Source organism: Oncorhynchus nerka, linkage group LG13, assembly GCF_034236695.1.
Source record: "Oncorhynchus nerka isolate Pitt River linkage group LG13, Oner_Uvic_2.0, whole genome shotgun sequence".
NCBI classification, from domain to species: Eukaryota; Metazoa; Chordata; class Actinopteri; order Salmoniformes; family Salmonidae; genus Oncorhynchus; species Oncorhynchus nerka.
Window position 1 is genome coordinate 89,816,624 of NC_088408.1, and position 14,900 is coordinate 89,831,523.

Here is a 14,900-nt window from a genome sequence, read left to right on the forward strand (position 1 = left end):
TGAGCTCCCACCAAGACAGGACAAATGTGCTTAGTGTGTAAGCCACAGTAATATCAATCCAAAATGTTGTACACATATAAACATTTCACTCAGTGTTCATTCCATGACATAGATTGACCAGGTGAATTAATGTGAAAGCTATGATTCCTTATTGAAGTCTCCTATTAAATCCGTTTCAGAGTAGATGAATGGGAGGAGAAAGGTTAAAGAAGGATTTTTAAGCCTCGACATAATTGAGGCGTGGATTGTGTATGTGTGCTGTTCAGAAGGTGAATGGACAAGAAAAAAATATTTAAGTGCCTTTGAACAGGTTGTGGTAGTAGGTGCCAGGCGCACCGGTTTGAGTGTGTCAAGAATTGCAACGCTGCTGGGTTTTTCACGCTCAACAGTTTCCCGTGTCTATTAAGAATGGTCCACCACCCAAAGGACATCTAGCCAACTTGATACAACTGTGGGAAGTATTGGAGGCAACATGGGCCAGCATCTCTGTTTCAAGCTTTCGATATCTTGTAGAGCCCGACGAATTGAGGCAAAAGGGTGTACAAACCTATTCCCCCTCAGGAGACTTGATTTGGCTAGAGTCCTCAGATCCTCAAAAGGTTTTACAGCTGCACCATCGAGAGCGTCCTGACAGGTTGCATCACTGCCTGTTATGGCAAATGCTCGGCCTCCGACCGCAAGGCACTACAGAGAGTAGTGCGCACGGCCCTGTGCATAAGGTTACGTAAAGGAGTATTTTCCTAAGTATTGAAATAATTATGGTCTTGAAGTTGTGAGTGAGACTATCATAATCCCAAGAAACTACAAAAAAGTACATGATAATTACTGTTATACTGCACAGAAAAAGTACTGTAACTGAACTGTAACTGAATATAAAAAAGACTCTCTAACCCCACAACCACCCAGTCTTCCTCTCTGTATTGTGTCTTTCTGCAGGCATACCAGATGCTTTGATACACTTGAGGAAGGACTCCATGTTTTGATCACATTTAGCCTCGTCTGCTTCGAAATATGTCTTGGCTCCGGCCCCTCCCCCTTGGCGGTCCGCGAACTGTCGTGAGCCTTGTACTTATTTTCTCTGCGGTCATCGCCTACGGGGGAGGGAAGGGTGCAACAAACACACCAGCATCCCTCCCTATTGCAACCATTTGCATCATACACTACCGGTCAAAGGTTTTAGAACATTGACTCATTCAAGGGTTCTTCTTTATTTTTGCTATTTTCTACATTGTAAAATAATACTGAAGACATCAAAACTATGAAACAACACATATGGAATCATGTAGTAACCAAAAAAGTGTTAAACAAATCAAAATATATGTTATATTTGAGATTCTTCAAATAGCAACCCTCTGCATGATGACAGCTTTGCATACTCTTGGCATTATCTCAACCAGCTTCATGAGTTAGTCACCGGGAATGCATTTCAGTTACCAGGCGTGCCTTCTTAAAAGTTAATTTGTAGAATTTATTTCCTTCTTAATGCGTTTGAGCCAATCAGTTGTGTTGTGATAAGTTATATAATTTGAATAATCTCAAATATAAAATGTATTTTGATTTATGAAACACTTTTGCTTACTACATGATTCCAAATGTGTTATTTCATAGTTTTGATATCTTCACTATTATTCTACAATGTAGAAAATAATACAAATAAAGAAAAACCCTGGAATGGTAGTGTGTACAGTGGCTAGTGAAATTATTCACCCACTTAGCATTTTTCCTATTTTGTTGCTTACAACCTGGAATTAAAATAGATTTGGGGGGTTTGTATCATTTGATTTGCACAACATGCCTATCACTTAGATGATGCAAAATATTTGTTCTAATGAAACAAACAAGAAATAAGACAAAAAAAACAGAAAACTTGAGCATGTATAACTATTCACCCCCCAAAGTCAATACTTTGTAGAGCCACCTTTTCCAGCAATTACAGCTGCAAGTCTCTTGGGGTATGTCTCTATAAACTTGGCACATCTAGCCACTGTGATATTTGCCAATTATTCAAGGAAAAACTGCTCCAGCTCCTTCAAGTTGGATGTGTTCTGCAATCTTTTTTTAAGTGGTGGATCAGTTAAAACCTCTCTGGGATATAAAAAAGCCAGGGAAAATGCGGAGCGCCAAATTCAAATAAATTACTATAAAAATCTGACTTTCATTAAATCACAAATGCAAGATAGCAAATTAAAGCTACACGTGTTGTGAATCCAGCCAACATGTCAGATTACAAAAAGGCTTTTCGGCGAAAGCAAAAGATGCTATTATCTGAGGATAGCACCCCAGTAAACAAAGAGAGAGAAGCGTATTTCAACCCTGCAGGCACGACACAAAACACAGAAATAAAAATATAATTCATGACTTATCTTTGAGAAGCTTTTGTTGGCACTCCAATATGTTCCATAAACATCACAAATTGTCCTTTTGTTCGATGAATTCCGGCAATATATATCCAAAATGTCCATTTATTCGGCGCGTTTGATCCAGAAAAACACTGGTTCCAACTTGCGCAAAATATCTCAAAAGTTTCCTGTAAACTTTGTCAAAACATTTCAAACTACTTTTGTAATACAACTTTAGGTATTTTGTAACGTACATAATCAATAAAATTGAAGACAGGATGATCTGTGTTCAACACAGGAGGAAAACAAACTGTAGCTAGCTTTCTGGTCACGCGCCTCTATCTAACAGTACACTTCAAGTGACCCTCGTTCAAGATGGCCGTACTTCTTCATTACACAAAGGAATAACCTCAACCAATTTCTAAAGACTGTTGACATCCAGTGGAAGTTGTAGGAACTGCAAGAAGGTCCCTTAAAAAGCTGGATTCCCAATGAAACCTCATTGAAAGGAGAGTGACCTCAAAAAAATCGGAATGGTTTGTCAAATCAAATCAAATCAAATGTTATTTGTCACATACACATGGTTAGCAGATGGTAATGCGAGTGTAGCAAAATGCTTGTGCTTCTAGTTCCGACAATGCAGTAATAACCAACGAGTAATCTAGCTAAGAATTCTCAAAACTACTACCTTATACACATAAGTGTAAAGGGATAACGTAATATGTACATAAAGATATATGAATGAGTGATGGTACAGAGCGGCATAGGCAAGATGCAGTAGATGGTATCGAGTACAGTATATACATATGAGATGAGTATGTAAACAAAGTGGCATAGTTTAAAGTGGCTAGTGATACATGTATCACATAATGATGCAGTAGATGATATAGAGTACAGTATATACGTATACATATGAGATAAATAATGTAGGGTATGTAAACATTATATTAAGTAGCATTGTTTAAAGTGGCTAGTGATATATTTTACATGAATTCCAATGAATTCCCATTAAAGTGGCTGGAGTTGAGTCAGTGTGTTGGCAGCAGCCACTCAATGTTAGTGGTGGCTGTTTAACAGTCTGATAGCCTTGAGATAGAAGCTGTTTTTCAGTCTCTCGTTCCCAGCTTTGATGCACCTGTACTGACCTCGCCTTCTGGACGATAGCGGGGTGTGGCTCGGGTGGTTGTTGTCCTTGATGATCTAAATGGCCTTCCTGTGACATCGGGTGGTGTAGGTGTCCTGGAGGGCAGGTAGTTTGCCCCCGGTGATGCGTTGTGCAGACCTCACTACCCTCTGGAGAGCCTTACAGTTGTGGGCAGAGCAGTTGCCGTACGAGGCGGTGATACAGCCCGACAGGATGCTCTCGATTGTGCATCTGTAGAAGTTTGTGAGTGCTTTTGGTGACAAGCCGAATTTCTTCAGCCTCCTGCAGTTGAAGAGGCGCTGCTGCGCCTTCTTCACGATGCTGTCTGTGTGGGTGGACCAATTCAGTTTGTCTGTGATGTGTACGCCGAGGAACTTAAAACTTACTACCCTCTCCACTACTATTCCATCAATGTGGATAAGGGGGTGTTCCCTCTGCTGTTTCCTGAAGTCCACAATCATCTCCTTAGTTTTGTTGACGTTGAGTGTGAGGTTATTTTCCTGACACCACACTCTGAGGGCCCTCACCTCCTCCCTGTAGGCCGTCGTTGTTGGTAATCAAGCCTACCACTGTTGTGTCGTCCGCGAACTTGATGATTGAGTTGGAGGCGTGCATGGCCACGCAGTCGTGGGTGAACAGGGAGTACAGGAGAGGGCTCAGAACGCACCCTTGTGGGGCCCCAGTGTTGAGGATCAGCGGGGTGGAGATGTTGTTACCTTCCCTCACCACCTGGGGGCGGCCCATCAGGAAGTCCAGTACCCAGTTGCACAGGGCGGGGTCGAGACCCAGGGTCTCGAGCTTGATGACGAGTTTGGAGGGTACTATGGTGTTAAATGCTGAGCTGTAGTCGATGAACAGTATTCTCACATAGGTATTCCTCTTGTCCAGATGGGTTAGTGCAGTGTGCAGTGTGGTTGAGATTGCATCGTCTGTGGACCTATTTGGACGGTAAGCAAATTGGAGTGGGTCTAGGGTGTCAGGTAGGGTGGAGGTGATATGGTCCTTGACTAGTCTCTCAAAGCACTTTGTGATGACGGAAGTGAGTGCTACGGGGCGGTAGTAGTTAGTCCTTGGGGTTTCGCCTGCTAAATAAGTTATGTTATACTCACAGACATGATTCAAACAGTTTTAGAAACTTCAGAGTGTTTTCTATCCGTGAGTAGCAGGCAGTTGAATTATGAGTAATATAAGTAGCAGGCAGTTGAATTCGGGCAAGCATTTCATCCGGATGTGAAAATACTGACCCCTGTCACCAATAACTTTTTATATTGCGGAAAGATTGTTGCTTCCATCAATGTAATTGTCTGCATAATTTCCAATCCCCAAAATATTTTGGGGGGTAAATATATATATCCATATACATACACGTATGCATACATATACAAATATATACATACACATACCTATATAGACATACATACTTTTTAAAGAATATAACTTTATTATTCCCCGCAAACCCTACCACCCTTTCCCCAATTGGAATAAACTAATAAACACTTAGGCTTCTACCTTCAGTTTATAAATCTTATACACAATTTACAGACACAATCTATTTTACAATAGTTATATTTTGTTTGTTTTTAGTCCTTCTTCTACTTCTGATGTCCATCCAGTTGGTTTTCTATTTGTAACCATGTTATTTCACAACATTTCTGAACCTATATAAATTTTACAGACCCTGTATGTTTTAGAATTGGTTATCTTGTTATTAGTCCCACCCTTCAGCTCCATTCAACCCCTCTCTTCTATCTCTCAACTATAACTATTCTATTTGCCATATATTTTTCAACTGTGCTGCTTCACAAAAGTACTGAATCTTTCTATTCTCATAGCGTCAACAGAAAAAAAAGAAGTTTATTTGTCACGTGCGCCGAATACAACAGGTGTAGATCTTACAGTGAAATGCTTACTTACAGGCTCTAACCAATAGTGCGGAGAAAAAAAAGTATGTTTGTGTGTGTGTGTAGATAAGTAAAGAAATAAAACAACAGTAAAAAGACATTTGAAAAAAAGAGTAGCAAGGCTATATACAGACACCGGTTAATCAGGCTTATTGAGGTAGTATGTACATGTAGGTATCGTTAAAGTGACTATGCATATACACCAAACGTGTTTGCTTATTTTTTTATTTAATTAATAAGCAATGGATTTTTTCTGGCCACTCTTCCGTAAAGCCCAGCTCTGTGGAGTGTACGGCTTAAAGTGGTCCTATGGACAGATACTCCCATCTCCGCTGTGAATCTTTGCAGCTCCTTCAGGGTTATCTTTGGTCTCTTTGTTGCCTCTCTGATTAATGCCCTCCTTGCCTGGTCCATGTGATTTGGAGGGCGGACCGTTCGTGGCAGTTTTGTTGTGGTGCCATATTCTTTACATTTTTTAATACTGGATTTAATGGTGCTCCGTGGGATGTTGAAAGTTTCTGATATTTTTTTACAACCCAATCCTGATCTGTACTTCTCCACAACTTTGTCCCTGACCTGTTTGGAGAGCTCCTTGGTCTTCATGGTGCTGTTTGCTTGGTGGTGCCCCTTGCCTAGTGGTGTTGCAGACTCTGGGGCCTTTCAGAACATGTGTATATACAGTGGGGCAAAAAAGTATTTAGTCAGCCACCAATTGTGCAAGTTCTCCCACTTAAAAAGATGAGAGAGGCCTGTAATTTTCATCATACGTACACTTCAACTATGACAGACAAAATGAGAGAAAAAAAATCCAGAAAATCACATTGTAGGATTTTTAATTAATTTATTTGCAAATTATGGTGGAAAATAAGTATTTGGTCAATAACAAAAGTTCATCTCAATACTTTGTTATATACCCTTTGTTGGCAATGACAGAGGTCAAACATTTTCTGTAAGTCTTCACATGGTCTCTATTGCATTCCACACCGCCCTTTCCCACCTGGACAAAAGGAACACCTACAGTATACTGAGATCATGTGAAAGATTATGTGACACTTAGATAGCACACAGGTGGACTTTATTTAACTCATTCTGTGACTTCTGAAGGTAATTGGTTGCACCAGATCTTATTTAGGGGCTTCATAGCAAAGGGGGTGAATACATATGCATGCACCACTTTTCTGTTTTACATTTATTTTATTTTATTGAAACAAGTAATTTTTTTCATGCCCATTACATGAAATCCAAATAGAAATCTATTTCAATTACAGGTTGTAATGCAACAAAATAAGAAAAACGCCAAGGGGGATGAATACTTTTGCAAGGCAATGTAGTTAGTCCCTCAAATGTAAGCCTAACACCCAAACAGACGGACTTGCTTAAGCTTTCTTTCTCTGCAGCGGACACACGTGATCTGTCAACAAAAAAGGAGAGAAAAAGAAAGCTGAATGATTCACTCGTTATGGATGTGAACAGTATTATAGTGTTCATTATGTTGGAGCTCGCCACAGTCCACACACAAACATTGACATTAAATTCCTTGGTGAACATGAGCCTGGCACATCAAATCCCATTCCATTTGTTTAAATAACCACAATTCCATGAACTGTATTGCCCTTGAGGCACCAGCCGGTGGATATAGGACACATCTCACCACAGGTGGCCCCAGATAGACTGATTGAGCTATCCCTGCCCATGTTTAAAATGGACCTTCACGAAGTGCACTCAGACACACTATACAGCTGGACCTATGTCCATACCATTACAGATCACAGAAATGAGGTCTGACTCATGTGACCACTCAGGGGCCAGTAAGCTTGATGGCTATTCAGCCTGGTCACACCAGATCCAGTGCAGTATTCGACATTCATCCTGGTCCACAGAATGTTGGGAGATGCCTTCAATACCGGGCCACTAGGGGCAATGGTGAGCACTATTACCATCAAGTGAGCGTTGTGGATGGGGATGGACGTAAGCCATGAGCTCTGGCTCCAAGGATTGCAGGTTCAATCCCACTGCTAGGCACTCTTTTCTTCTTTTTCTTTTATTCCCAAACCTTAACCCTTAACCAATCGGAATCAATGCCTAAACTTAACCGTCAAACTTTATCTCCCATTTGGACCATGGTCGAATACCGTGTCAGTCCGTGAGATATTGTTGGGGTATTTGGACGTAAGAAAGTTTGGTAACGGGGTAGATGGTATCATGGCATGTCTGGACTGTAAGTGGAATACATTCATCATACATGAGATGGAAATGTAAATATCTAGGGGGTGGGTTGTTAATTGGGTTGGTTATTTGTGTGTAAATGTATGAGCTGTTTTTTTTCTTCTTGGGAACGATTCTATTCTATTATTTTATATTCCATTCCATTCCCCTCTTGTTCATACTGTCTCTCACTCACATGCTGCTGAGATGCTGCCTGGTGCAAGTGTCTTTGATAAGTCACATGAGTACATGTCAAGCACAATTGTATCAGAAAGTGGTCTTGCATCAAAGTGGACAAGCTAACTCTTCCTGGCTTATGCCTTGCAAGTCTGTTTTTTACCAACACAAAGGTCTGACTGTCTTCTGATGGCAGACAAAGTCCAGACTAAGCCGAAAACTAAACAGCAGAAGTGACTGGGGTGTCCTGTCCTAATATTATTTTCATGGTAGAGTTAGGAGATTTTTCAATCAGGGCAGGGAGTGAGTAAAAGCCACACTGTCTTACATCTGTTTTTGCATATTAAACAAGATCTCAGGCAGCCATTGATCTGAGTCAACAGAGCTGATCGCTTGCTGATTCTGAAATGTACCTGACCAGAGTGACCTCTTTCAGAGAGAGACAGACACAGAGAAACACGCAGTCCTTTGGCATTATGTCCCTATTGCTCTCTCTCTCTCGCTCACACTCTCCCTCTCTTTCTTTCTCTCTCTCTTTCTCACTCGCTCTCTCGCACTGGATGCAATTCAGACCCATTTACTTATTTTTAGGCGTGTAATCTCAAAGTTAAAGTTATCCTCCAAAGAGGGGCTAATGAAGGTGAGTTCAAAAGAAAAACTTAGGATAACTCAGTGTGACTACATAGCTGCATGATCTAACCCATATGAAGCCTAGCTCTCCTCAGAGAGAACGGTTGTGTAAGTTTTTCCTGGCCTGTCATACAGGTTTATATCAGAGCAGGGATCCGACTGTCTCTACTGACTCTGTCTTGTGCTGCTGCAGCTTGCCTCATGTGACAGAATTCCTGAAGAGTGAGAGTTCCGAGAGGACAGCCAATCAGGCGAGGAGGGCCTTGACCCAACCGACCAATGGGGTCTGGACAGACTAGTGTTTACATCCTGAGAGGGATATCAAATTATAGCCTGTCCCTGGCTTCAAACGAGGGGAAAATCATACTGTGGTCGTTCACCCTGGTTAGATCTGGATGCCTTTCATTCAGAATAAGGAAATAACCTTTGTTTGCGGAAACATTTTTGATGTGTGAAAAATAAAAACTGGTTTGCTTAACAAGATGTCTGTGTGCTCTCAGAAGTATATAGTACTTTGAATTCATACACAAAACAATCCCCTATTTTCATTCTGATAAAGGGACACACACACCTGTTTTCTTATAAGCCAACATTAACATGTGATGTTGTTCTACTAACGATGGCTGCTGGGACCCCACCAGAACATTTAGTAAAACCTGAAGTTCTAGCAACATTCTGTTTTTTGGTCGATGAAATAGGTTAGGAAGAGCATTTAAAGTAATAAGCAAATCTCTTCAGTCACTGCGTCCTGTGTGAGGTCCTCCTTTACATGGGGCGGAAGGGTATCCTAGTGGTTAGAGTGTTGGACTAGTAACTAAAAGGTTGCAAGTTCAAATCCCTGAGCTGACAAGGTACAAATCTGTTGTGCTGCCTCTGAACAGGCTGTCATTGAAAATAAGAATTTGTTCTTAACTGGCCTAGTTAAAGGTAAAATAACACTGTGGTCCAGGATGGAGCCCTGTTCTTCTGAATCAGGGGCTTGAAGGGCCTAATCAATTTATTTCAACTGACTGATTTCCTTGCATAAACGGTAACTTAGTAAAATCTTTGAAAGTGTTGCAGAAATGCAACATATTTTTGTTCAGTATAATTAAAGTCAGCATCGCAGGATAGACATATCAGAAAGTGTAACCACAGAAGGAAACCTTGATGTAAACAGCATGATGTGCCTATTTTGTATTTAACTAGGCAAGAGAAATCGTCATTAAGCAAAATTTCTTATTTTTGTGTTAACTGCCTTGTTCAGGGGCAGAACGACATATTACCTTGTCAGCTCAGGGTTTTGATCTGGCAAACTTTTGGTTACTTGTCCAACACTATAACCACTAGGCTACCTGTCGCGCCTCTAATTTTGATTTATATGCACTTCGCCAGTTTGAGCTTTACAACAGGGGGAGGAAAAGAAAAAGGATTGATTAGTATAGGCCTACCAAACCTCCGTATCAATCAAAAGGTCATAAGAGCATAGTGTGAAAACCACCAAACTTCTGAACAGTTCTAAATTGTCTTTACTCTCGTATGCTTCCTGTGTATGCTCAAAATCAATAGAGGTCTTTGGAGAGGGGGAAGCATTTCTGCTTTTCCGTGGAGTCCAACTGTGTGCTCGCGTCCTACTCCGCTTAGAAAGGACATTGTCTTCAGATGTTTATATCCGCGCCTGCCCGTGCAAGGGCGGATACAGTTTTGACGTAAAACACGTGTGTATTCCTCCTTGGTAAAGACTTTCAGGTGGATTCCAGCTCGACAATTGAAAACACATGTCCCAATAAATATCCCATCAAACAGGAAATCGTCGTTTTTATTTTCCAAATTAATGTAACAAGTTGATGAACATAATTATTGTATTAATCGCACAGTAAAGTATTGAAAACGGTATTGAATTGAATTGAATGCGGTTATTTTGTCAGTTCATTCAATGAAACAGACGGGGGCGCCATTGCCTTGCGGAAGTTAACTGTAGGAAGGGTGCTGCCAAGAGATTTTTCTTTCTGTTAAATTTCGATCCAATGAAGTTGGCTTTGAATAATGATTGATTGGGATTAACACTAATGTTACAAACATTTGAATAAATAAATACAGTTTGGGTACCTCATTGCCTAAATTGAATTACTCCTATTATTTTACTATAAATAAAACCACTTTTTTAAACAAAATTATTATTATTATTAAAGTATTTTCTTATATTTTGAGGAAATGTGGACATTGAAGAACCAGACATAGGCCTATATCATAATATTGTCTATTGGTCCACTTGTGGCACACCCACTTTTTTTAGTTGCTTATGGCTTCTTTTCTCAGAACAAGAAATCAACTGTGGCGCACGAAAAGTAAATCCACTTGACCCTGTGTAACGACAGCGAAGGATAGACTAAGCTAAATCGGGAATTTTCCCCTGACACACGTGAGAGCCCAAGAAAGAGAAGACAATAACGGAATAAAACGTTATTAATCTTTGATTTAAAGACATTTTGACTCTGCCTGTTGAAATATTTAGTTTTCTACTCGTTTGCTGCTAGTTTAGTTATTCCGCTGGGCACAAAACAAGTTTTGTGGCCAAATTATGGTTGGTGGCAATAAACGCCTGCTTATATTGTCGAAGGAGGATGCCTGTTGTTGGCTTCCGCTACTTTCCTGATACCTCTTTCCTGCTTGCTTAGTCTTTTGAAAATGTATGGAATAACGAATAGTTCTGTTACAAATCTGCAATGAACGAAAGTCATCATTCGAGGAGATCGAATTGCGTGCACATCTTTGGGTCTTATAATTTATTTGGAACAGTACTCTGTGTGGTTTGGTGTCGCTACACTTTCTTTCGACTCTTGGGTACGTCGTTGGCGTAGATAGCGCAGTGGTAAACATTTTCTCCTCAATTGGAACCTGTATTATACCATACTTGGATAACGTTTCTGAAGTTCCCACAATAACAAATAAACACCTTTTACCGCCGTGGATTATACATAAAGAAACCCTGGATAACACAATAGTAGGATAAACTGTTGTTTTCTGGAGAGGAGGAACGCAGAGTGTAAGATGCGTCTAGAAGAATGCTGTTTCTTGTAAAATGGAATTGAATTTTTTTTTTGCAGTTGTGGTGGTTTGTTCATTTTTTTCGAGTTTCAGCCAAGAACTCAATCCCAAAGGCAGGAATGTATGCAAACTACCAGGGTAAGTAGAATAACGGTACTGTCGAGTAAAAAAGGAGTTGCCTGCCTCTATCGCTCTCCATATCGTGCAGCTAACCTACTTCTTGATGCATTGTGCTTTTATTTATTGATTGCTCACATTGCAAAATACTTTTTTTTTACGTTGTCTTTCCCTCCACTAACACTTTACATCTTTGATATTGCGTACTTGTTGGTCGTATTTATTTTCATATGTACAACGTCTCCTTACACAAGAAGGAGTCCATCTGAACAGCCATCCCATCCAGATGCGATATACATCTGGAACCGTAGATAATGTTCCATATTTTCTTATAGGGGGCGCTATATATTGAGTGACACTGGCCTGAAGTCGTGGCATCAGATAGTTCAGTGTTTCCCAACTCCAGTCCTTGAGTACCCCAACAGCACAGATGTTTGTTGTTGTAGCCCGAACAAGCACATCTGATTCAACTTGTCAACAAATCATCAAGCCCTGAATGAGTTGAATCAGGGGAGTTTGTCCGGGGCTACAACAAAAACGTTCTGTCGGAGGTACTGAAGGACTGGAGCTGGAAACATTAAGCTAAATGACTGAAAATAACCACACAAAATGTTATGGCTTCAGCTGCCAGACACAAAGGAAAGTTCTAGACTGAACGTAAACAGCTCAGTCTTCCAATGTTTTCATTCGATTCTGAACACCCATGGTGTGTGTGTGTGTGTGTGTCATTGCTGTGCACGCACGCACACAATCTATTAGCTGAAGCATTTATTTCTTACTCTCCAGTAAGCACCTTTACTATGCAAGCATGTCAAAGGAGGTTCAGGTGCAAGAGAAGAGTGTATGGGATCCAAAGTAGAAGTCATAGCCGTCTGTGTTCTGCCCTTCAACACACTCTGACATTAGAAGGGAGACCCCAGGGCCCAGCCTGCTTCTATCCTTACCTTTCCTTGTTAGAATGTCTCCTGACAATACAACTCCAATAGCCAATGGTGAGCATTTACAGTACCTCATGTAGCCTGTATAAAACATGTTTCTTTATTGTCGTAGTTGTTGCCCAGGTCTATATAGTTGGTTTGATGGTCAATACTTAGACTTTTAGCATCCCCATGGAGTGTTTTTGTTTAGGGTACAGTAAACTCTCCATTCTTCATCCTCACCACATACACATTTGGCATTGGCCCAAATCTCAATCACAATCATATCCTTAGTTGTTTTTTTTTACAAGCTTGAGTGCTTTCTTAATGGCAGTGCACCATCCCTATCATTTTCTTTCATTTGTGCCTTTTGTTTTATATTTTTACTGGGTTCAGTCACAGGATGAATTGAGGGAAGTTGTTTTTAATTTATCATTGCTGCCTAGCATTTCTTATGTCTGTCCTCAGGGTTTCTAAATTAGCTCTACTGTAGCTGGGCGTTGCTAAATCAGCTCTACTGTAGCTGGGCGTTGCTAAATCAGCTCTACTGTAGCTGGGCGTTGCTAAATCAGCTCTACTGTAGCTGGGTGTTGCTAAATCAGCTCTACTGTAGCTGGGCGTTGCTAAATCAGCTCTACTGTAACTGGGCGTTGGTAAATCAGCTCTACTGTAGCTGGGCGTTGGTAAATCAGCTCTACTGTAGCTGGGCGTTGGTAAATCAGCTCTACTGTAGCTGGGCATTGGTAAATCAGCTCTACTGTAGCTGGGCGTTGGTAAATCAGCTCTACTGTAGCTGGGCGTTGGTAAATCAGCTCTACTGTAGCTGGGCGTTGGTAAATCAGCTCTACTGTAGCTGGGCGTTGGTAAATCAGTTCTACTGTAACTGGGCGTTGGTAAATCAGCTCTACTGTAGCTGGGCGTTGGTAAATCAGTTCTACTGTAACTGGGCGTTGGTAAATCAGTTCTACTGTAGCTGGGCGTTGGTAAATCAGTTCTACTGTAGCTGGGCGTTGGTAAATCAGCTCTACTGTAGCTTGGCGTTGGTAAATCAGCTCTACTGTAGCTTGGCGTTGGTAAATCAGCTCTACTGTAACTGGGCGTTGGTAAATCAGTTCTACTGTAGCTGGGCGTTGGTAAATCAGTTCTACTGTAGCTTGGCGTTGGTAAATCAGCTCTACTGTAGCTTGGCGTTGGTAAATCAGCTCTACTGTAGCTGGGCGTTGGTAAATCAGCTCTACTGTAGCTGGGCGTTGGTAAATCAGCTCTACTGTAGCTGGGCGTTGGTAAATCAGCTCTACTGTAACTGGGTGTTGGTAAATCAGCTCTATTGTAACTGGGCGTTGGTAAATCAGCTCTACTGTAGCTTGGCGTTGGTAAATCAGCTCTACTGTAGCTTGGCGTTGGTAAATCAGCTCTACTGTAGCTGGGCGTTGGTAAATCAGTTCTACTGTAGCTGGGCGTTGGTAAATCAGCTCTACTGTAACTGGGCGTTGGTAAATCAGCTCTATTGTAACTGGGTGTTGGTAAATCAGTTCTACTGTAGCTTGGCGTTGGTAAATCAGCTCTACTGTAACTGGGCGTTGGTAAATCAGCTCTATTGTAACTGGGCGTTGGTAAATCAGTTCTACTGTAGCTTGGCGTTGGTAAATCAGCTCTACTGTAGCTGGGCGTTGGTAAATCAGCTCTACTGTAGCTGGGCGTTGGAAATCAGCTCTACTGTAGCTGGGCGTTGGTAAATCAGCTCTACTGTAGCTGGGCGTTGGTAAATCAGCTCTATTGTAACTGGGCGTTGGTAAATCAGTTCTACTGTAGCTTGGCGTTGGTAAATCAGCTCTACTGTAGCTGGGCGTTGGTAAATCAGCTCTATTGTAACTGGGCGTTGGTAAATCAGCTCTACTGTAGCTGGGCGTTGGTAAATCAGCTCTACTGTAGCTTGGCGTTGGTAAATCAGCTCTACTGTAGCTGGGCGTTGGTAAATCAGCTCTACTGTAACTGGGCGTTGGTAAATCAGCTCTATTGTAACTGGGCGTTGGTAAATCAGTTCTACTGTAACTGGGCGTTGGTAAATCAGTTCTACTGTAGCTGGGCGTTGGTAAATCATCTCTACTGTAGATGTGTGTGACTTAATCAGCTCTACTGTAACTGGGTGTGACTAAATCAGCTCTACTGTAGATGGGTGTTTGCTTAATCAGCTCTACTGTAGCTGGGCGTTTCCTAATCAGCTCTACTGTAGCTGGGCGTTTCCTAATCAGCTCTACTGTAGCTGGGCGTTTCCTAATCAGCTCTACTGTAGCTGGGTGTTTCCTAATCAGCTCTACTGTAGCTGGGCGTTTCCTAATCAGCTCTACTGTAGCTGGGCATTTCCTAATCAGCTCTACTGTAGCTGGGTGTTGCTAAATCAGCTCTACTGTAACTAGGTGACTAAATCAGCTCTACTGTAACT

At 41.4% G+C, this 14,900-nt stretch overlaps 1 protein-coding gene across 2 annotated transcripts in view; it reads left to right on the forward strand.

The window, feature by feature from the left end:
• The first annotated feature begins 10,752 nt into the window (after positions 1-10,752).
• The window catches only part of LOC115140333 (scavenger receptor class F member 2-like), a 34,676-nt gene continuing 30,528 nt past the window's right edge, over positions 10,753-14,900 (forward strand). For both annotated transcript variants that reach the window (XM_029678670.2, XM_029678672.2), the window contains exon 1: positions 10,753-11,561. In XM_029678670.2, coding sequence (XP_029534530.2) covers positions 11,458-11,561 — 104 coding nt within the window. In that variant the 5' untranslated portion in view covers positions 10,753-11,457. The remainder of the gene's footprint in view (positions 11,562-14,900) is intronic.